This window comes from Giraffa tippelskirchi, chromosome 13, assembly GCF_054371585.1.
Source record: "Giraffa tippelskirchi isolate mGirTip1 chromosome 13, T2T-mGirTip1v1.2.pri, whole genome shotgun sequence".
In the NCBI taxonomy this organism is placed as follows: domain Eukaryota; kingdom Metazoa; phylum Chordata; class Mammalia; order Artiodactyla; family Giraffidae; genus Giraffa; species Giraffa tippelskirchi.
This window is the reverse complement of record NC_137287.1, coordinates 99739131-99762495: the sequence shown is the minus strand read 5'-3', so window position 1 is coordinate 99762495 and position 23365 is coordinate 99739131. Positions and strand designations below refer to the sequence as shown.

Below are 23365 nucleotides of genomic sequence, written 5' to 3'. Positions count from 1 at the left end.
ACATATCCTATGATTATGTGTATATGGAGTTCATGAACAGGGAAAACTCATCTAACAGTGATAGAAATTAAAGCAGTGTTTGCAGTGGGCATGGACTAGAAGTTCCACGAGGGAACTTTCTGGGCCAGTAGAGATGCTATCTTCTGACTGGGGTGGTGGTGACATGGTATTTGCATTAGTCAAAACTCATCAAATTGTACTCTTATCTGTGAATTTACTGTATGTAATTTTTGCCTCAGTGAAACAGTTGTCATGAATATACGTTGTTGTTCAGCCTTGTTACATGTTGTTATATCCCCAAAAGTTCCAAATTCCTTCCCCAAAAAACCTACAACAAAACACAAAAGAGATCATAAAGCCAAACGATAATAAACAAACAGTCTATTAACACAATGTCAAAATATTTGAGGGACAAGTAACATATTGTTTGTCCCTTAGAAAGTCCATTTTAAAACCATGTTCTTGGGTTCTGGTGGTCCAGTGGTTAAGACTCTGTGCTCCCAATGCAGAGGCACTGCTTCCATCTCTGGCTGAGAAACTAAGGTTCCACGTGCCATATCGTGCGGCCAAAATAAATAAAATAAAGAGATGCTAACTTGCTAAATGAAAAGGAAACACAATGTTAAAAAAATAAAAACATGTCTTTCTAACCATATAATTAAAAATAAAACAAATAGTTTTTGTTTTATTCTGGTATTCTGTATCACAAAATAAAAGCAAAATACAGTGATTGATTTTTTTTTTTAAGCCAAGCAAATCTAATCTGTATTGTTAGAAGTCAGGGTGGTGGCTTCCCTTGGGAGAGGGTACAACTGAGGGAAACACAAGGCAGGCTTCCTAAGGGGTGGCGAGGTTCTGTTTCTTAATCTGGGTGCTGATTACACATATGTATTCACCGTGTAACAATTCATCAAACTTTGCGCTTATCGTATATGCTCGTGTATATATGTATATATATGCATCCACTTTTCTCAGTGTTTCTCAATTGTACTTGTATAAAATTAAAAACAGAAACAAATTAACCCTTAAAAGTTAACCATAGTGAAAGACTAGCTAACAATGAATAAATTCAAAGTAGAAGTTGGTTTTTTTTTTGAAAGAGAGAAGAGCAAAGAAGTCAGAGAGACAGGAAAGAAGGATGGACATTGTGCCTGACATTCGCATGGTCCTCATTCAAGGTCAGTCATTACGACTATTACTTTCCCAAGGTTTATCTGTAAGATCTCACAAACAGCTGTGGAGGAGAATTAAGACAGGGCTCTGGGTTTGTGTGGTGCCAGGTTACCTCTGAACAGCCCAGGAGGTGGTGACGCAGATGGCAGTGGTGTCGGCAAGCTCCTGGACCATGGCTGATCAGTCGGTGGGGCTGACGCCCCACAGAAGGCTGGCATGACTTTTGATCTTGGCGAGAACGAAGTCCTCGGGTCTATAGTCTGCTAAAAACTATATGGCAGACTGGGGGCAAAGGGAGAAGAGGAGCGTGCATCAGGGGACAATGTACCTTTAGGATCATCATGTGGGTTCATCTCTGTGTGCTTGTGGTGTTGATTTGCCTCCTCTTTCCCCCACCAGATCTGTTGCATTTTAGTAGCTGGAGTGTCATGAAGTGTCAATATCTGGTTGGGATGTGAGAGAAGGAAATGCACAGGTGGGGCCTAGGGGGCTGGGGTCTCCTCTGGACTCGCAAGACACTGACGGGATGGAGAGCGTATTTCTGGGTCAGCCGGTCGTAGTCTGCGTCTGAGAAAGGGACCAGGTTGTGCTGCTGAGCGCTCATGGAGAACAAGTTCTGGCAGAGAGGAGGAGGGTGAAGTAGGTGGGCTTCAGAAAGCTGACCATGCTAGTGATGGAAATGGGGGCAAAACCGCCGAGCTGTGCTCAAAGACCTCTGTTCTCTCTGGGGTGATGGGGGTCGGAACTAAGCACACGAGTTGCAGTGAGCTAAGGTGCCAAGAGGTCAGACTTTGGGTAGAGATTCAGATCTCTTCTCTTGTGAAACCAGCAGGAGGAGGAGAGGGGAAGGGTACACATGGGGGAAAAGAACACGGACGAAGGCTCGGAAGCTGGAGTCTGAGCTCTGAACCCACACCTAGGACCACAGCTTGGAGAACAAGGAAGCAAGTGCCAGCCCATTCCTTCCTCCATCCAAGCACTGGCACCCTCTCCCTGCCCTCCCCTCCAGACACCTCGTAACTGTTGATGGCGATCTTGACCGACACTTGCAGGGGCTGATTGGTCACGCCGCCCACCGTCTTCACCAGGGACATGAAAATCAGGGGGAACCGCATGAGGAAGACCAAAGCAAATGTGGCGATGCCTCCAAGCCCATACTTCACGGCCCTCTTCTGCGGCCACCCAGGAGGCTGGAGTTGCACCCTGAGGACCACGTCAGATTCCTGGGAGGTAAAGGTAAATCTGGGGCAGTAACGGGGCATCATGGGGGAGACTGCCCTACCTGGGTGCATGTTAAAGAGTGTGGTCCTTTCCCTCTAGAGAGCAGACGCCCAGGAGCATGGAGGCAGGAAGGGGGACTGTCAGTGACCTCAGGCCTGTCACCCTCTGCCCGGTGGCCCCTCTCTCTACAATCAGAGACAAGACCTGACTTGCCTTCCAAACACCCAACCCAGAGGCCCCAGTGGAACATGTAGATTATCCAGACTAAGCCCTTCAAGTGCAAGATGGTATTAACTGAAAGTCAGAATTGTCAGAAGACTTTTAGGGAGATTAAATTTTATTGGACTCAGTTACAAGCAGTAAATCCAAAGAGATCAGCTTCATTTGTAATTAGGAGGATCTTCCTATATACACAAAATGTACCATAGACTTTTAAAAGCATATTCCTTCCAGGGGATTAAAATATTCTTTATAAGAGTGTTTATTGGTTTTTTTTTTAAACCTAAAGCTTTCTTCCCAGCTCAGAAATTTTAGGATGGCAGAGCTTAAGGGGCCCTAGCAGACAGAACCCAGGCTGGTGGCTACCTTCCCTGGGAAGGTAGGGGAAACCCAGAGGCAGGAGGCTCTCCTCCCTCCCTGTCCGGGACTCTGGGAGGCAAGGGAGCCAAAATTCACACCCCTCCTAGGATGATAAAAATGATGTGATGGGAGAAACAACCTAATGATGGGTACTTAACTTTTGCACTGATTAATTTCACGGACAGGCTGTCTTCAAGTTTACAAATCTTGCATCTGAGTCAGAAAGTGCAGCAGAGAGCAAGGCTGATGGTAAATTATGTCCAAGATGTCAAAAAATTAAAATAATATAAACATGCATTGCCAGAGCCCAACGGGATAAATCCACACGTGTTTATTGTGTACCTATTACATGTACGGTGCATGGGAACACTGTTCATAGCCGCATCTGACTCTTGAAAGCTGCAGTGCCCTTGGGGGGTGGTGTGAGTGCCGGAGCAGAACGTTAGGGGTTCCATTTGTTCTCTGGGTTCCCCCAGCCCCCTCACTCACTTGACACCAGCACTCAATGTGTTGCCCCCAAGGCTGCATCAAAAGTGTGTGAGACGGGGACTTCCCTGGTTATCCAATGGCTAAGACTCTGCTCCCAATGCAGGCAGTGTGGGTTCGATCCCTGGTCAGGGAACTAGATCCCACACGTGCAACTAAAACTCAGAGCAGCCAAATAAATACACTCAAATTTTTAAAAAAAGACACATGGGGTGGTGACAATGGCAGCAGGTGGGGTGTCCATCCGTTGGCAGGGGCTGGGTCTGCCAGGGGGCCCCCTGGCACCTACCTCTGTGTAGTAGATTGCTGCCATCCAGGATCGCTTGGAGGGCCTAGGGACAGAAAGCATGGCCCACAGGAAAGACAAGATGGGGAAAACTACAGAGAGCAGGGAGGCCGAGAGCATGTGGTTGAGAACTATCACAAGGTAGCACAGAGTCTCAGACTTGGCCACGGCAGCCTGGTGCAAGGCGAAGGTTAGCTTCACCAAGCGAGTCAGGCTCCGGTAAAACCTGTCCGACTGCTCTAGCTCGTCATCCGGGGGGGGGCAGCCTAGAGGGAGGGAGATACCTTGCTATAAGTCCAGGAAAGATAGGCCCACTGCCCTGGATGGGCAGGTGTGTCTGGAGCTTGAGAAAATCCAGTAGGTAAAAAATAACTGCGTTTCTCCAAACTCTACACCGGGAGCAATTTTCCACTTTCCCAGAGTGCTCAGCCACAAAGTTTTCTATTGACACTCCCCAGATGCATTAAAAAAATATGTGATTTGGGGGAGAAAAAAAAAAACACCTCGATTGCTCACAGTTTCTCTATTGAGTAGTCTTTCAAGCAACTAATCAAGTTCAAAGAACCACTTGCTTTGCTTCCTGGCATGTGGAGGGCAATACCTTCTGACCCAAGAACAGCAATTGGGCAGCCACATTGAGTAAGAAAAATGTGCTTGTTTCTGACTCGATTTACAGATAATTCTTGCCTTTTAAGTTACAGATCATCCTAAAAGGAACTTTCTGCTGGGGCTGCTGGTCTGTTTGAGTCTCTGAATGACTGGGATAGAACAGGATGGTTGGTGGCGATGGCAGGCAGGAGAGGGGCCTGGCAGGTCTTGGACCTGCCAGCCCACTGTCTTTGAGGGACAGCATGCCAGTGGTGGCGTCCTGCTCAACCCTTCCTCCCTCCCAGCTGACCCCTAGCTACTGTGCCTTACCATCTCTGTGACCTCTGTAGACCCTAAAGACATCATTTAAAAAAAACTTTTGATGACTAATTGATTGGGCTTTTGCTTCAAAGGACATTCTAAAATTTTTTAAAAGCCTCATGAATTTGGATTCCAGACTCCTCTCATCTGGAATTTGCAATCACTGGGGACGGTCTGAGATTTATTCCTGCCTCCTTTATGAAGGCTGCATTGCTTGGTTGAACAAGCAGGCCCTGGAAGGCCATTATGTTCTAGACCTTGAGTTGGGCCACAGGCGCACAGAGATGGACACAGCAGATCCCTGTCCTCATGAGGCTCATGTCGCCGGGGGCATGAGGGCCGAGGGTCTGGGTGAGAGCAACTTCTGAGGAGTTGAGGAAGTCCAGAGGAGGACAGGGAGCTGGGAGGCTTCCCAGAGGGGTGGCTGGGCTGGCTCTTGAAGGACAAGAGGCAAACCCTCCAGGTAGAGAGACAGGGAGAATGGACATTCCAGGTAGGTCTTAGATCCTTTGTGATTCAGAAAACAGAGCCTGGGAACTAGAGCCGTCAGGTCACGAGGGGCCTTGCAAACCAGGCTGAGAGTCTGGATTTCATTCTGCAGGAGACAGGAAAGCCCTGGAAGGATGAAGAAGGAGGTAACAAGGGCCGGCTGGGGGGAGTTGAGGTTGGTGTGGAGGGTGCATCAGATGGAGGAGCTGGTGGTGGGCAGGATGCGCTGGTAGGTCAGGCTAGAAGCAATGATGGTCAGAGCAGGACAGTGGACACAGAGTAGGGGCTGTGGGTGGAATCCAGAGAGACATTTTCAAAACAGAGCCCTGGGCACCACATCCCCTACTGGACATGATGAATAAGAAAAAGAATGACACTGGCATCTCCTCCTGGGACACTTCACTAGAGGCTGGATGGTTGTGAAGTCTTTGCGAGAGATTTCAAGTAGGGCTTTCGCCAACAAAGACTATGCTGGGAGCCGGGTGGGAGGGGCACCAGCCTGTGGAGAAAGGAAGTAATGAACTTGAGTTTAACAAGGTCAAAGATGGCTCCTAAGCAGGTAGGACCCCAGGACTGGAGCTCAGGACACGTGCTGAGGAAGAGCAAGAAGGGACAGGATGGGGACAGTGGGGGAGGGGCCCACAGAGTGGAGGCTGCAGGAGCCAAAGGGTCCTGTAAAAACACAGGAGACGGAGAGGAAGCACAAGGCTCATGCTGCCCCTCCGCCCTTTCAAGATGTCTGGTATCAAAGAGACATGGGGGAGGGGAGTGATTTCTGCAGCCCCCAGAGGACCCCAGCCTGCTGGGTTGCTGAAGGGAGTGGAGGGGAAGGGGCTAGGAACAGAACCCATGGAGAAAGTGGAGCGATGGGCGAGAGCCTAGGATGGGGGAGAAGACCCAACTCCTGGGACAGCGGTGAGAGTGCAAGGAGGCAGATGGGGGAAGGGAAGATGAGGTGTTCCTTCTGGGATGGAGGGCCAGCCGTGGCTGCGTCCGCAGCACCTGGACGTCCAGGTGAGATGGCAGAACATGGCCACATGTGATCTTGAGCCATGGGCTCTGTCCGGCCTCAGTTCCCTCTTGTGTCAAATGGGGAAAATACTCTTACCTTCCTCCCTGGGCTCTCGGTAGCTAAGGGGGTTAATTGATGCAAAATGACTCAGGACCGGCCCAGCAAAGGGGTCAGCGTGGGGAATGGCCATTGTCCCCGCCCACACGGCCATCACCACGGCCCTGTCCTCGTCTGTCCCCCGGTGTCTGGGACACCACTGAGACGGTCAGGGGATGAGCTTCTTCAGGTTCTTCCATGAGCATCCCCCCCAGTGCTGCCCCCTCCAGTCAGGTGAGCAGGGGGCACCTGCTCCACCCAGGCCTCGCAGGTGACATTTTTAAAGGGACCTGTTTACAAGATCACAGCTCCCACATGGCTCACTGAACATGCCCAGAATAAGGGGGCCCGTCCACATCCACCGGGCCTCTCTGACAGCCACATTTCGCATTTGAGGAAAATTACTTCTCTACCTGCCACCAGCCTCTGTTGTTTGGACACAGAGTATAATTTTGTGGTATTAGCGAAAATGATTCCCTTTATAGCCCTCTAAACGTCCTTGGCCCACAACACAAGGTCTTGACTTTCGGGGAGACCAAGGTTTCACCGGGGTCCCCTGGCACCTGGGATCGTCCTGGGGCAGGGAGGCTCCTCGGAGCTGAGGGCAACCTGCTCCCCACCTCAGGGGGTCTTCCAGTGCCTCCTCGGGGTGGGGGTCTTGCCTGGACCTGCAGGTGTTTCTGCGAGGATCCTCTGGGGCCGTGCCCTGTGCCATTTCTCCAGGCAATCAGGCGTCTTCCGGGCGAGACCCAGGTAACTCTGCCTTCTGGATGCCCCTCGGGCCTCTCTTCCCTCCTGGCTGCGGCTGTGCATGGGGACTCTCGCAAATGGGCATGACAGCCTCTCAGAGTGTCCTCTGTGGTGGATTTCTTCCCCTACACAGAAAAGTCAGTTTCGTCACACAAAAGGAAAAAAGAGGGACTTCCCTGGCAGTTCACTGGTTAAGACTCCATGCTTATAATACAGGGGGCACAGGTTATGTCAGGAAAACTAAGATTCTACATGATGCGAGAAGCAGCCAAAAGGAAAAGGAAAACAGAGAGGGAAGCAGATGTGGATAAGGAAGGGGAAGTCCGGGAGGGAGCTAGTGGGTGTACTTTGCATGACAGAAAACGGACGGAACACATTTCCTCACAGTCTGCAGTTCAGGACTGGAGCTGGGACCACCAAGGGGCCCCAAGGCCCCTCTGGGTGTTCTGAACACAGGTGGCAGAGCACCGCGTCCCTCCCCCCACCAGCCACCACAGTGGTCCAAACCAGCAGGGAGGGTGGGGGGGAGGGGCTAATGCGAGGCATAAATCATGAGTCAGCGATGGAGTGGCTTGTCCGCAAGGAATAATTAAAGGCAATTGATACGGCGAGAGGTGCCAAGCTTGCCTGAGTGATGGCTCGCCACCAGCCATGGTGAAACCCCCGCAGGGCCGTGGACACCTGGGCACTGTCCCCGCTCAGCGCACACAGGGCTTCGGTGACATCGTCCAACAACACCTGTCCCGGGACCCCGCACAACCAGGCCACGGTGACGAGCCTCCAGGCCAGGCCTCCTGTGGAGAGAGAGCAGGAACCACACACACTGCCCATGAAACCCCACGGAGACCATCGCTCTTTCTTTTCACCAACTTGCCTCGGAGCGACAAGGCAATAAACTCCATCCAGTCCATCAACTAAGTCTGAGGGGACTGCCCTGTGGGAAGAATTTCCCTAGACGTCCCGGATTCTCATCCAAAGTGGGGGCTCAGGGGTAAGCAGACGGGCACCGGGGTGAGCCTGAGAGTGACTGTCTCTGAGCGCCCTCGGAGGAGAGGACCACACTGTTATCGTTTGCATTCTGAACGTTCGGTCAGTAAGTCATGTCTGACTCTTTGCGCTCCCATGGACTGCAGCACACCAGGCTTCCCTGTCCTTCCCTATCTCTCAGCGTTTGCTCAGACTTATGTCCATTGATTCAGTGATGCCATCCAGCCATCTCATCCTCTGTCGTCCTCGTCTCCTCCTGCCCTCAATCTTTCCCAGCATCGGGGGCTTTACCCAGCATTCTCAGTAGCTAGCACGAATTAGGCACTTACTGTGTACCAGGAACTGACGTGATCTTATGGTTCAGCCCTTCAATCCTACAGCATCCCTCTTGCTCATGGTCTCTTACTGTCTTCCTTTCACAGACAGAGAAACCGAGGGCCAGAGAAGTGAAGGGGGGTGGGTGGGAGGGAATCTGATCGCAGGGGGTGGGAGTGAGTCTGATTGCAGGCCACCCAGACTTGCCCTGAAGGAATGGTCGTTAGAGATAAGGGATAGGGAGGACTCTGGAAAGGACGTCCTTTCCATGGGATGAGCTGGAAGACGAGAACATCCCTTGTCGGGAGGTGGAAGGGGCTGGCTTTGTGCCGAGGTGGTCCCAGCCCTGATACAGCTGAGGGGCCTTGAGCAAGGCATTTAAGCACTCCATCACCCTCTTTAACTGGCCTTTCATCTCTGAGTGAGGTTATCTGACATCAGCCTTGATCCATGTCTGACGTCAGTCTTGATCCATGACATGGTTTCCCCTCCTGTAGTGTTTTTTTCTTTTTTTTTTTCTGTTTAGAATACGGCAGGACAACTATACCTACCATGTTCATCTGAATTCTCTGCTCTGGCCTTAGCTTCAGTCTCACGAGTTGCCAGTCTCTCACCTCCCGAGTTACCAAAAAAAAAACAACCCAAAATAGACTGGAAATTCCCGTCTGTTTTCGATTGACGTTTTTTTGGTAAATGTTTGTTACATCCCCATGGGGGTGTCTGTATGTCTAAGGTGGGCATAATGATGGGAGTGTGGAAATTACAGTCCTCCTGAAACATACATCACATCGTGGGCCCTTTACTGGGGTCGCTGGGACTCTACAGGCCCTGATGTCAAATCAGCTGGTCTTCATTTGCAGACGCTCAGCAAAGCAGGTCCACCTAGAGAGGAAGGCCTTTCAAATTTGTCTTGGCTGCTGACCACTACTTGTCAGGGTCCAAGGCTTACCACCAGTGAATGCCTCACTTAGGAAAGATTGGACACCCGACAGACCACATATTTCTCTCTCCCTGGGTCTGGTTGATGCGTTCCAAATCTCAAGCCATTATGGAAAACACACTTGGAAAAATGCAGATTCTCCACCACCACCCCCTCCCCCTATATCTCAGAATAACCAGTTGGCCTGTCAGCAAATATCCCATTGTCCAAGCAGTGTGGACACCTCCATAAGGCACTCCCTCCATCATCAGCATGTATAAAAGTTCCCCTAGGCTCCTATATGCACCCATGACCTCATCTTCCCTCCACACTCCACTTGCTGTCAATGGACCCAGTCACCAGCCAGTACTGTTGGACGCCAGTGTTTCCTAGCCGACCATCTGTTGATCCAAGTTACCACACAAACCCTGCTTTGCCATTGACAGTAGTACCTCCACTGTGGCGCCGCTGGAGCCCCTCTTCGTCCCACTCGGGGTTCCTCACCCCTTCTTCAACCTCCATCCTCATCCGGAGAGCGCATGCGGCACCGTTGGTCCAGGCTTTGTAGGCGAGCTGCAGGGAGACAGTCGTAAACCCGGCTGTGTTCTCCGGCAGTTTCAGGCATCGCCAGGCCCAGACCCTCCTTTTCTTCTTTAAAGGTCACAAAATCTAATTAGAACCATCGCTAACTGTATATTCTCGTTGTCGGTAAGCCTTAAATAATAAAAATCAGACCAAATGAGACTAATCAAGGGAGATGGAAAATCAATGTCATATTTGTTCCAAGTAATTTCCTCTTAGAAGAGGAAAGGCTCTTAGGAGCAGTTTGTGAATTTAAAAGATGTTTAAAGTTGCATCTAGACATCAGAACATCAAAGTCAAACCCAAACGGAATTTTGCTGGATGATCTCCTTCTTTGTTTCCGGAAAAGTCAGTGCTGCTTGGTATAAAGGCTAAAGTGGGTGACAGCCTTTCCTGTGTCTGCTTTAAGTAGTTCTGGCTTTACAAAAAAAAAAAAAAAATTGAAAAATGGATTCCTTAAGTCAGGAGTAAAGAGTAAGTAATATATGGAATTTTTGCTCTTCCTTCAAGATTTTTCCAAGTAATTTTCAACTAAAATGCACACTTAAGGAAAAACTCTAAACAATAGGATGCAACAAAGATACACATGTGTAGGCATGGTAAAGAAAATTAAGACACGACTTCAAATAACTTATCCCTTTTCCTGATATACCCCCAAAATATTGGTTGACATCTCCAAATGAGCACCCCTGTTCTCCACTTGGTTTTGCATGTGCCCATGACAACAGGAGTAATTTATACCGAGAGGACTAGTTGAGCGATTTGATACAGAAGGACTAGTTGACTGGCTTCCCCATGAGTCCACCGCTTTTCCCCAAGAGTCAGCAGGGAGCCCCTACAGGGAAGCAGCGACCCTCAGAGTCACTCCCTCATCACACGTAAACAAGTACCCAGCATCCACAGCCACAGGCCTCTGAGGCACCCGCTGTTCTTTTTATAATGGGACATCTCCCAGAGGGATCCAAATGAACTCGGGCTCAAGTTAAGCTCAGGTTGTTGTTCTGCACAGTCTGCTCCACCACATGTGGGTCCAGCCATGCCATGGGCACACACGGAGGCTTCTAAAGCAAGAGCATCCTCGGTGAGGACCACTCAGCCCACAGAATGTGTCTACTTCACCTGCGTTAGCCCGAGTCCAAGGCAAAGAACACTTACCTGGAAAGCTGTTCTGGGCTTTGGCTGAGGATCTGTTATTTCTGCCTCACTTCCTTCTTGCAGCTCCTCTTCCTCGCTGTCGGTCTCAAAGAAGGCGTAGCTGCCATCCTGGGACAACTGTAAAGCATGTCCACAAAAAGAATCTGGAAGACACGCCCTCCCGCCCTGTTGCCCACAGACCTCACTATAAGCCCGGCCCCGCCTGAGACATGCTGGGTGTCTCGATGACCTGATGGGCACCGGGTTATTTTACGTGTGGGGTTTCCTCCCTTCTGGCACATTCTACCACCGAAGGGAAGGCTGTCAAAACAGGTGTATCTCATTCCCTAACTGGATTTAAATTATGTATTAGTATTGACATTTCACATTAGACGCCTGTGGATTTCCATCTCCCCTCACCATCAATCTCCCTTGTTAGCCACGGAATCTGCAATCTCCCATCTTCCTTGGCTGCACACACTCCACGAGTCTTGTCCCATATCATCCATGGCCAGCTCACCTGCTGCCCTGGTAGATGGAGGGGACCCTGCTCCTCCACTGTCCCCAAAGACACAAACACATGACCTCTCGTGTCCTTACGGGGCAGCCGGCATGAGCCATTTGCCTACCTCCTTGCCACAACCTTGTTGCCTCAAATTACAGGCATGTCCTAGGGAATGGACCTGTTTTAGGGAACCCTGGAACCTAGTGGGCCCCCCCTTCTCAGACTCCATGCTCCATGCTCCAGGCAGCTGTTAACAGTCTCGGCTTACTGGAAGGATGCTTCATCCAAGGCTGCCACGATTTTTTCTCCTCTTCATTTTCTGTCGTACTGAGATCATCTAAATAAAGACGAAACCCAAATCCATCAGCCGTTCCCACCCTGGACCACATTGAGGTCATTCCAAAAAGGGACTAGGCTGAAATGTCTACTGAAGAAATCAACATCACCTTACTGAGTGTTTACTGACTGCCCTCCCCCATCCTTACAAAATGATTCATTTGAACAAATCATTTGGTGCAAATAAAATCTGAGAAGGAAACGTAGAAGAGACTGGAGATAATACGTGTTTTCAAGACTTCCTAGCACGTAAGCTGACAACCTCTTCTTTCCTCTGCTTCAAGGAGATTCCCAGGGACATCTGTGCTGGGAGGTCCTTGAGGAGACCAGTTCTAATGGTTTCAGGAACTCAAAAGCACTAAAATGGAATCTCTTTTCTTAAAAGCACCGTAATTCAGTCTTGTCACTAATTTAGACAGTGTGTCCACCAATTAGGAAGGTTAACCCATAGATGACACCCTGCATATGAATTGCCAGATAAAACCCAGTTATCTCAGAGGTTGGTAGCCAGGCGATGACACTGTTCCCTTCAACTTGTTCAGCTGAAAGGAAGAGCAAATCCAGTCCGATTGAAAAAGAACAACTGTTTGAAGGATATTTTATATATTTCGTGACCAGTAAAAAATGAAACGACTTTTGTCTTTAGCCATTGGCCCTTTGAAGAACTCATTTTCTGAAGAAAAAAAAATAATCTTAAAACTGAAAGGAAGAAAATACTGTTTAAGTAAGTAATCCGTGGATTTCCAGGGAGCCGGGGCCTGTCAGGTGTGTTTTCACTTTGCAAACAGGGAGGGATCCTTCCTGGGACTTCAATCGGAGTTCAGAATTTCACCTCAGAGCACCGTTCTGATTCTAAACTCTTCAGATGCATCAGACAAAAAGACAACTCTTAACACCTCAGGTCCGAAGGGAGAGACCAGTTTTCTTGTTGGCTTTTTTTTTTTGGTGGGGGTGGGGGCGGGGAGTTGGTGGCGCTGATAGCAGAGGGCTCAGTGTAACATCCCTGTTTCAAGCTGGGGGTGGGGGGAGGCAGGTCATGTCCCGAGCTCACCTGGAGGGCTAGACCCTGGGGCAGCGTTCTCCCTGGACAAACAGCTCACACTAACCACCACAGGGGAAACAGGCCTCCTGCTGCCTCGCTGCAAAGCAGCCACTTTCCTTTGCTTTGCTTTGATCTTCTCTAACGTGGCAATTGAAGACAAACAGAGAAGGCCGTTTTCTTCTCCTGCGGTCAAAACACCTTTTCCCCTAAGCCTGAGACAGAGGAAGAGCTGCCTAGATGTCCCCTCCCACCTTTCCCAACTTAGGAGGCGACACCCCCGCCCAACCCAACAGCTAGCATCTTGGGCACCCAGATGAATGGGATCCTGCTCCGAGTGCTGCCTGGGGTCCATGGTAGGAGGCATGAGGGCTGACTGCTCTCTGTTCCAGAAAACAGGGCAGCATCTCAAGTGGGGTTTGCTAGCCCCAGACGACAGCTGGGCAGTGGAGGGACTGGGGCTGGGGGTCTTGGTGGACTCAGATAGCTTGAGAATTCAGACTTAAGCAGGCAACAAAACAGAAAGAACTCTGCCAACTTCATCATGCGCATATCACGACTTCTCCAATATTATATAATTTTTAAAGTTGATTACAGCCAAGTCACTTTTACGACTTGACATTACCCTAAGCAATCCTTAAAGTCGCTCAACAAGTTGTCTAGATGTTCCCCTCACCCCTTCAAAAGTGCATCAAGATAAATGATGTAGCCTTTAAATGAAAAATACATACATGTATGACCACCAAAACCTTCCCGGGTACCACCTGGGATGCATGCATTGTCGCGCACTGGAAGACGGATGTCTTAAGCAGAGTAGCAGGTGGCCCCTCTTAGCCAGGGACAGCTTGAATCAAGGCTCACAGCAAAGAAAGCAAATGGCCTTTTTGGGGAACAATAACTTTAGCCAAAGCAGAAAGTCTGAGCCATCACGAGCTCAAAGCATCTCCTCCTCATCTAAGAATTACATTAAGTGATGGATCTTTCCAGGGGAAACTCATGTTCCCATCACACTCAAGAGCCCTGCCTTTGTTTTCAGGTTGGAAGAATCAGCCTGCAGTTTCTGCCACCTCCATCCACTGATTGACCCACATTCACAGCTCGCTAGTACCCCATAAGCTGAACAATGGCGCATCTCGGGTCTCAGGCTTTTTTTCTTGGAGAAATTCAAAACTAAGAAAAAGAAAGAAGTCTGTAACAAAGAAAGAAATAAGCAATAAGATGGCATCTCCTTTGGAAGGGCCATGCTTCCAGGATGAAGAAAGAAAAGCCAACATAACTGCCTCGTGATGACCCATAGGCATTTTTTCTCATCTTCCTCACTGCGCTCCAACGCCTCCCTCAAGGACAGTGCCAAGAGCTCAGCACCCCTGTGTGGGCAAAGAAGTACATTTAAGAAACTATCTTGTATGTATTTTAAGTATCTTATGTATCTTCCAAGATATATGAGATAAAGGAGATATATGTGTATATAAGATAGATTTATCTTATATGTGCCTTATAGAGAATCTTTGTTGATTCTGTTGGTAAAACATCACTATCACTGTCAGGTTTTGCACTGAAATTCAAGGTGAAATGTGTCAACCGTATGTCAATTCATAAAACAGGATGGGGTCCAGCCAGCTGCTCAAAAGGATTTTTTTCCTCCTTTCTCCCCAAAGAGCATAAACCTCCAGAGCATCAAGACCAAATTTAGCTCAACAGATTGAGGACAGAACACCCAACAAACCATGGAGGTTTTGTATGGGAGTGGATGCTTTCAACTTGCCTGAGGATGGGTCATGCTCGAATGGGGTCTCAGGGTGAGAGGCTGAGTGGAGTTTGAGAGGACAGTGTGCTCAAGGTACATCTGAATTCTGGTCTGTACCTTGGAAACAGTGGGGGACCCCTGGGAATTGAGTCTGTCCCTTCCCTGGGAGTGGCACAGGTGTGGCTCCCATCATGGCAGGCGAGCACCCAAGGGCTGGTGGATGATCAGTTTGTATCAGATGAGGAACCGACACTAGAAGGGGCTGTCAGGAAAGCTGGCCAAACCGACATGTAAACTGGGGCAGAAGCCTGAGACTAGGGTGGCAGGGCTGCCCAGAGAAGTTCTGGAAGCCCTGGACCTCTGCAGGGCTGGGCTTGTTCTTCACAGAAGTCCACCAACTTTCTCCTTCTACTCTGAGCTAAACTTGGTCCCTTACAGACATGGGGTTACTGTTGGCAAAGAGAACTGGTCCTTTGCCCTTGCCCCTCCTCTGTGTTTACAAGTCAGTACAGTACCTTCTAAGATCTCATGGCCCTACACAATTTAACCAGGATCGAATCCCAGACTTGGGAGGAAGGAGCATGTGTTGGAGGGGCTGCATCACCAGGCAGGTGACCCACTCTGAGCATCAGCTCTTCCTCTGCTGAGGGGAGGGGTAAGATGAGATGGTCTGAGGTTTCTGAGCATTCTAAAGGGTGGTGATCCTTCAGCTAAAGCTTCCTTCATGTCTGGTCGAGCCCCTGACAGCTGAGGTCTTCCTCCTGGGTTTCCTGGTACCTGGATGCTAAGGCTTGAGCAGCTTCCAGATCAGCCACCACGTAAAGGTGGTAATAACTCAGGAAGATCCGTCGCTGGATGAGCAGGAAGATGAGACACGTGGCGTCCCACAGGATCCCCGCTTCCTTTTCTGGGGGTTCACAGGCTTCATCCTCAGGGATGGCTGCAAGGAAGACAGGAGAAACCAGGAGTCTTGTGGCCAGGGGAGGAGCCCAGGCTCCCGTGGGCAAAGCCTGCTCTGTTTCCTGGCGACTTCTTCTGTCCTTTCCTCCCCTTCCTGCCCCCGCTAGTGATTTTCTCAGGGAACCAGGAGGGGAGGCCCCCCATCTGCACCAGCCCCTCCCTGGAGTCTCGGGCCCTCCCTTCCCTATTCCTTGAGGGGACCCAGGCAGAGCCCTAGGTGAGCAGTGGGGCTGACAGTGAGGGGGACCGGTAATCCATAGGACTTGAGAACCAACCCCCCCATCCCCCCCATCTCAGCCTCACAGGGACCTTCAGAAACCTACTCCCTATGGCCATGGCACTAAGCCCTGAAGCTTCAGGTTTGATCGTGAAAGACGAGAAATGTGATCTCACATGTTTTTTTTTGACAAACCGAGAGAGAAAGAGGGAGAGCCGAGGCCAGGATGTCACTCAGAGGCAAAAGTTAAAACAAACACATTTCTCCTTCCCCTCCATTCATAAAAGGAAACCGGTGACAGCTCCAGTCGGGCAGAACCCGGGTCTCCTCCCTCTCCAAACAGGCCCAAAGCCCAGGAGTCGGCAGCGTGGCTGGGGTTTCGCAAACCCCACGGAAGTGCTGTTGGCACAGACCTGGAATCGCCCCCGAAGCCCAGGGCTGTGGACCGGAGGGCACCGTGCCCTTGACTCAGCATCAGGGTGCAAGGCAGAACCACCCTGCTCTCTCCCTGCTTTTCATCTGGTGCCTGGCTTTTATCCGAGAGAATGCAGGTCTCCTAATTTCTACTGGGGTCTCCTCCATCTTCCATCAGAGGTGGTCTGGCAAAACAGTCAAATGCAGCCCTGAACCTGGATTGGATCCTGAGTCCAGATAATACAATAATAATAATAAATAGCTGTCAGGACCCAGTGAGAAGCAGCTGGCATGTAGGCTGGGTATTAGGTGACTGGGGGACAGGAGCTGGTTTTCTCAGGATGAGCTGATGAGAACCTGGTTCTGCAGGAGAACGTCTTGATGTGTGCTCCATTCCTTCTGGCGATTTCACAAAAGAAATGTACACACACCTACACACAGGTGGGGCAAAGATGGCAGAGGACACTGTAGCTCTCGGGCGGGGGTGGGTGGCCATTGTGCAATTCTCTCCACTCTTCTGTGCCTTTCATCTTCCTATTCTGGTGACACACGTGGGCTCTACATGGGCTGTGCTGAACTGGGGGTGGTGGGGGGTTGGCTGCACTTACCTAACTGGTAACCTGGGACCGTGCAGGATAGGCCAAAATTGTGGACCAGCCAGCAGTGCGATTTGAGTAAGGCCTCAGGTACACACACGCGCCGACCTGCAAGAGAGGAGGAAAGACATGCTGCCTGCTCCATTCCCAGCATGGATTGCTGTTCAGTGTCATCTACCATTTGTCTCCCTAGTTGTAACATCCAATGCACTGGTCCCCGAGAAGAGCAGCACTTGGCCATCCAGCCTGGGAGGTCTTATCACGCTTCTTCCCAAGAACACAAGGAGGGGTTAACCCAGAGGCCATGGAAGCTTCTTCCGTGTCGATAGGAACCCAGAGACAGCAGTCGAACAGCCATGAGCAACAGCGTGGCCCCGAGTGGATCACTGCCCTTCCCTCCCCTGATTCCCTGATTTTCTCAGACAAAGTCACCACGTCATCTCTGGAGACTCCTTCCCACTCTCACAACCTGTGATTTTATAAGGAAGACCTACTAGCCATTAGGAGGATGAAGTCCTAAGATGTATGACAGGAAAGGACACGGTGGTATCCCCACCCACGGAGATGCAAGAAGATAAATTGAGGTGACGATTGTCACCATTCCAGTAAAAGCTGGTTTGTTTGATAGGCAATCCTTGTAACTTTTCAAGCCAATGAGGACCGATATTCTTAAGGATGACCTGAGGCTTGTAGACCTCCAAAGAATGACTCTATCCTGCAGAGCAAAGTCCTAATGTGTCCCTGAGTTGCGAGTTGTGCCCAAGGCACAGCCAGTCAGGCAAACAACCAGCACTGGGGTCTGGAGACAGGGCTCCCAGGGTCTGCTAGACAAGGGGGTGGTACTGGACTGGCCTCTTCTGGTATTTCTCTGTCTGCATCTCATGTGTGGCAACCTTAAGTTCTACCAACCCAAGATGGGGGCAGGGAGGGAGGCCCCTTCCAGTTTCAGACCTATGACTTTCCTAGCCCTCAAACTGCTGCATTAATCTACACGGTTCTCTGTTATTCCACTTCTCCCTTTGAAATGTGAGCGCGGTCCCGCGCAATGAACACGGGTTCTCTGGAGCATCGTCTAAGGTGATTAGCTAGACCATAAAGCGTGTTTTCTGTTGTGCGTCCTCCCCTTCCCCTCCTGATTTCCTTGGGTTCAGAGCTCTTCAACATCAAAAGCTACTCCCCGAAGCACGGGCGGCATCGTGCGTGACACACAGCGGATCGTTTTACCTCTTTCCACCTTTGGTAAACATATCTTTGAAAAAGGCCTTTTAAGATGACTGTTGGTTTTGGCAGTACCTTTTTTAGGGTATTAAGACAGTCAGGCTAAGAAAACAAAGAGCAGCCTTGAGAGAAGGACTATCCCATACCGACAGGAAAGTCTTCACAGCAACCACCAGCGCCGAGCAGGCGACCAGGCGGTCCCACGGCTGGAGGATGGTCTTCACTGGCTGCAGGAGGAGATGGCTCCCTTGCAGCATGAAATATCCAAAGGCCACCAGGTACCCGACACTCAGGACATGGATCCATGTCGTTCCCACAAGAAACACCAGGCAAAGCACAAACCAGAAGTGATAGCGAAAAACAGCGACCTTGACCATGTCCAGATAGGAGCTGGAAGACTGAAGAGGCCAGTGAAAAGGAAAGATGATGTCATTTAACAGACACAAAGGTACCTCCCACAGGTCATTTTAAAATAGAAGGAAACACAGAAAACAGACAAAGAGAAAAATGCAGCGAGCAGGAGACCCTCAGAGACCCATGGCCATGCCCATGAGATGGGAACATCCACGAGCCTAGGGTCTTTTGCAATGTCAGGCTTATCAAGGTGCAGACTGCATTCAAGGGTATAGTTCTTTGAGGTTTGACAAATGAATACAGTCCTGTAACCACCATCCTGATCAAGATACAGAATATTTCCATCAGCCTCGAATTTCCCTGTGCCTTTGTAGCCAATCCTCCCCCCCCCCCCCGCCCCTCCGGGCAACCAGCAATCTGTTTTCTGTCCCTATAGTCTTGTCTTTTCCAAAATAGCACGCAGACAGCACCAGGCAGCGTGTCACCTTTTGTGTGTGGCACGATGCTATTGCGAGTCCCATTGGGTTGTCATGCGTGTCAATAAGTCATCCCTTTTTACTGCTGAGTGGTGGTTCGTGGTATGGATGCACCACAATTTAGCCACTCACCAGTTAATGGACATTTGGATTGTTTCCAATTTTCGGTGATTATGAGTAAAGCTGCTATAAACATTCATGGGCAGGTTTTTGTATGGAACTAAGTTTCCATTTCACTTGGGTAAATATCTGTGAGTGCAGTGGCTGGGTTACACAGCCAAAGTCCATTTAACATTAGAAGAAACCTGCCAGAAAATAAGGTCCTGCTGAATAACACAGGGAACTATACTTAATACCTTCTAAAAAGGAATTTATTGGTTGCCAAGGGGGAGGAGTTGGGGGAGAGATAGAGTAGGAGGTTGGGGTTAGCAGATATAAGCTTTTATATATAGAATAGATAAACAAGATCCCACTGTAGAGCAAAGAAAATTATATTCAATATCCTTTGATAAACCATAATGGAAAAGAATATTTTAAAAATGTATATATATGTATAACTGAATCACTTTGCTAAATAGCAGTAATTAATACAACATTGTAAATCAACTACACTTCCATAGAAAAAGAATATATATACAAATGTGTGTATATATACAGTATATATATTTGAATCATTTGTTTTACACCTGAAACTAACACATCATTGTAAATCAACTGTACTTCAATGATATATATATATAGTATATATATATATATATTTATATATACACACATACTTTATAACAGTCAAAACAGTCTAAATAATTACATGTCAAGGTAATTTCCAATTAAGCAAATTAGGACATATTCAAATGATGGAATATAAAATAGCCTTTACAATTATGATTACAAAGCATTTGAAGTCATGAATAAATGCTTACAAGTCAATGGCAAATGATCTATCTGTGGTGGCTGTTATTAGCAAAAAATTAGAATACAAAATTGCTCACAGGACATGAACTCTACTATATAAAAATTATTTTAAGAGACTGGAAGGAAATATGCTAAGATTTTAACAAACTATGTCTGAAATTACAATAATCTTTTTTTCTGTTTCTTTGTGATTTTCTTTTTCAGATTAACTTTTTATTGGCTTATTATTTTATTGGCTTTTATTGTAGTTAATTTTAAATGTTATGTTAGTTTCTACTGGACAGCAAAGTGAATCAGCTATATGCATACACACATCCCCACTTTTTTGGATTTCCTTGGGTCGTTTGTAGAGATGTGGATGAACAGAGAGACTGTCACACAGAATGAAGTAAGTCAGAAGAGAAAAACAAATATCGTATAGTAACTTGTATATGTGGAATCTAGAAAAATGTTATAGATTATCTTATTTCCAAAGCAGAAATAGGCACAGAGGTAGAGAACAAACATAGGGACCCCAAGCGGGGAAAGGGGAGACAGGATGAATTGGGAGAATGGGATCAACATATATACACTATTGATACTATGTATAGAATAGATAACTAATGGGAACCTACTGTATAGCTCAGGAAACTCTACTTAGCGCTCTGTGGTGACCTAAATGGGAAGGAAATCTTTATAATTTTCTTATTTTTACAAATTATAGCAAGTAAGTGTCATTACTTTTACAAATTAAAGCAAGTAAGATCAGCATGAAAGTTGAATGTTATCACTGAAAAAAAAAAATAAACTGCCCAACTATCTTCCAAAGTGGCTCTGTCATGCCGCCTTCCTCCTAGCTTTGCATGAGCATTTCTTCTGTCTACATTCTTCCCAGGACTTGGTATTGTCAGGTTTTCGGTGTTTGGGGTTTTTAAAAATCTTTGCCATTCTAATAAGTGTGTTAGTATGATCTCTCTTTAATTTGAATTTGAATTTCCCTAGTGACTAATGATGTTGAGCATCATTTCAAAATATGCTTATTCTCTTATCTTTTTGGATTAAGTGCCTGTTCAAATCTTCTGCCTATTTTAAAAATTGCATTGTTTCCTTCATATTGAACTATAGACATGCTTTATATGTTTTGGATACAAGTCCTTATCAGACATGTGTTTCGCAAATCTTTCCTCTCTGTCATTGGCTTATCTTTTCATGATCTTAACAGTGTCTTTTGAAGAGCAGAATATTTTTTATTTTGATGTAGTACAATTTATCAATTTTTTCCTATGGTGGCTCATGCATTTTGTGTCCTATTTAAGAAATCTTTCTTCAACTCAAGGTCACAAAGAAGTTCTCCAATTTTTTTTTTAATAAATGTTTTGGGTTTTACATTTGGGCCCACAATCCATTTCAAGCTGATTTTTGCATATGATGCGAAGTACAGATAAAAGTTTCTTTGTGCATTGGGGATGCACATAACAGGTAAAATTAAGCTGCAAAAATGTTCCAGCACCTTCCATAAGAAGATTATCCCTTCTGAACCATCTGTTCCATTGATCTAGGTGTTTAGCCTTTTACCAATAGTATAGTCTTGGTGATTGGACTTTAAAGTCTTCAAATCAAGTGATATTAGTACTCTAGCTTTGTTCTTCTCTTTTTGTAATTGTTTTGGATATCCTAGGTCCTTTGCTTGTCCGTATAAATTTATCAATTTCTTTTTTAAAAAATATATATTTGTTTATTTATTTGGCCGCACCAGGTCTTAGTTGTGGCATGCGAGGTCCTGCATTGGGAGCATGGAGTCTTGGCCAGTGGACAACCAGGGAAGTCCCTATTGATTTCTTAAAAAAAAAAAAAAAATGCCTGCTGGGTAAGAGCAAGGATCTTTCTTCCTGCTGAATTCCTAGAGTTTTAAACAGTGCCTGGCACATAACAGATGCTCAATAAATAATTTAGAATGTGAGAATGAATGGATAGCACAGGGCAGGGACCCAGTCAACTTGTGGTATGTTTCTAGGAGTGGGACACTCAGAAATTCATAGAAGGTCATACAACTACTTGGGAAAACTACTTGGCAGTTTCTTAAACCAATAATACGCGTTTCCCCCATGATCCAGCGATCTGACCCCTAAATATTTATCCAGAGAAATAAGACATATGTCCACAGAAATCCTGTGCAGGAATGTTCTTGGAAGATTTATTTATATTAGCTCTGAGCTGGAAACAACCAGCTGATGTTCTTCAGCTCCTCATGGGTAATCAAAATGTGGAATATTCATACAAGGGAATGCTATTCAGCCATAAAAAGGAATGATTTACTGAAACACGCTGAAAAATGGATGGATCTAAAATATACTATGATGAGTAAAGGTAGCCAGACACAAAAAAGCACATCCCACACAATTCCATTCAGATGAAATCCTACAACAGGTAAAATTAAGCTGCATGCAAAAATCGAGTCAGTGGTAGCCTGAGGAAATAACTCCCTAGGAAGAGGAGAAAGGGGTGTTTCTGGGCGGATGGAGGGTTTGTGCCCTGAAACACACCCACCAGACCTGAGTGAATGTTACAGTTCTGATCTGGATGTTTCACTGTATGGAAATTAGACATCAATTCAATTTTTTTAATTTAAAAAGAAAAGCCTAGTAACTTCCTTGCCAAAGTAAGGAATTCTTGAGCCCAGGATGCTAGGCAGGAGTGGAGACAGCCCACCCACCAGGCACCCAGTTCTCACCAGCAGAAGATGAAGCTGAGGACCGGGCTGAGCTGGGCGAGGTTGGCCGGCCTGAGCTCATGGCTGATTTCCATGTTGTCCCCTGCCCACAGCCTCATGGACCCTGTGTTCTCATCCACAGACACCTGCCACTGCAGGGAGGCCGCAAGGAGGAGCAGGAAGTCAACTGCAAAGACAGGAGGCAGGGGTCGTGGTCCTCAGGAGGGGCTGCCCTGCCCATGGTCTGGACGTCCACAGCACAAGGAGCCACCTAGGGCCAGGATGGCTGAGTGTTCAGGTGGCCTGATCCTTCTCTAGCATCACATGGGAGCTTGGTTGCCCCCATCGCCTTTGGTGGGGCACATAGGACAGGAACACTGTGGGAGTTTCCAGAGGTCACTGGGAGCCCTCAAAGGTCACAAAGGGTGCTGTGACTCCTGGAACCCTCTCACTCCACTCAAAGCGTGAATCCAAGTCACAGGCGGAAAGAGAAACGCGGCCCCAGTGGACCACTGGATTCCAAGGTTGGGGAGGGGCGCACAGTCTGGGTCTATCAGCATTTGGTGGATGGATGGTGAATGAAAAAATGGATTTTGCACAGGATCAAATTTAACAAAAAGGTGAGAGGTGGATGAAGGAAATAAAAACATAGGCCATCTCCACAGCTTCCAGTTACATCTTCTCCGTAAGACTCAGCCTATGTTCAAGAAGGTGGCTGTTTTCTAGACTGAGATGGACAAATCCTGAAAAGAATATGGAGTGCTCACTCTGGGATGGGTGGAGCTGACAATATCCATGTTTTGGAAGGGCTTTCTTTGAGGCAACCGCTGGAAATCTGATTTGCAAATCAGCCACCCACTTTGTATTTAGGGTCTAACTGAATCTCTGGATTTTAAATCATCTACTGAAAAATCCTTCCCCACCCCAGCCCCATCAGAATAATGCTTATGAATTAAAATTCTCT

The 23365-nt window shown here is 47.8% G+C and overlaps 1 protein-coding gene across 4 annotated transcripts in view; it reads right to left on the bottom strand.

Moving 5' to 3' along the window:
* The window catches only part of LOC145531020 (piezo-type mechanosensitive ion channel component 2-like), a 41908-nt gene extending 19126 nt beyond the window's left edge, over window positions 1-22782 (bottom strand). The window contains exons 1-11 of one of the 4 annotated variants that reach the window (XM_081552351.1): window positions 22423-22782; window positions 16765-16860; window positions 15343-15505; window positions 14096-14185; window positions 13843-14007; window positions 12831-13033; window positions 11712-11780; window positions 10960-11076; window positions 9675-9795; window positions 7629-7795; window positions 6710-7126 (exon numbers count right to left, since the gene is read on the bottom strand). In XM_081552351.1, the coding sequence (XP_081408477.1) occupies window positions 13989-14007; window positions 14096-14185; window positions 15343-15505; window positions 16765-16860; window positions 22423-22483 (429 nt within the window). In that variant the 5' untranslated portion in view covers window positions 22484-22782 and the 3' untranslated portion in view covers window positions 6710-7126; window positions 7629-7795; window positions 9675-9795; ... (2 more) ...; window positions 12831-13033; window positions 13843-13988. Of the gene's footprint in view, window positions 1-6709; window positions 7127-7628; window positions 7796-8971; window positions 9796-10959; window positions 11077-11711; window positions 11781-12830; window positions 13034-13842; window positions 14186-15342; window positions 15506-16764; window positions 16861-22422 lie in introns of those variants that run through there. The other 3 variants (XM_081552349.1, XM_081552350.1, XM_081552352.1) reach the window with 3 other exon arrangements.
* Between the last annotated feature and the right edge of the window lie 583 nt (window positions 22783-23365).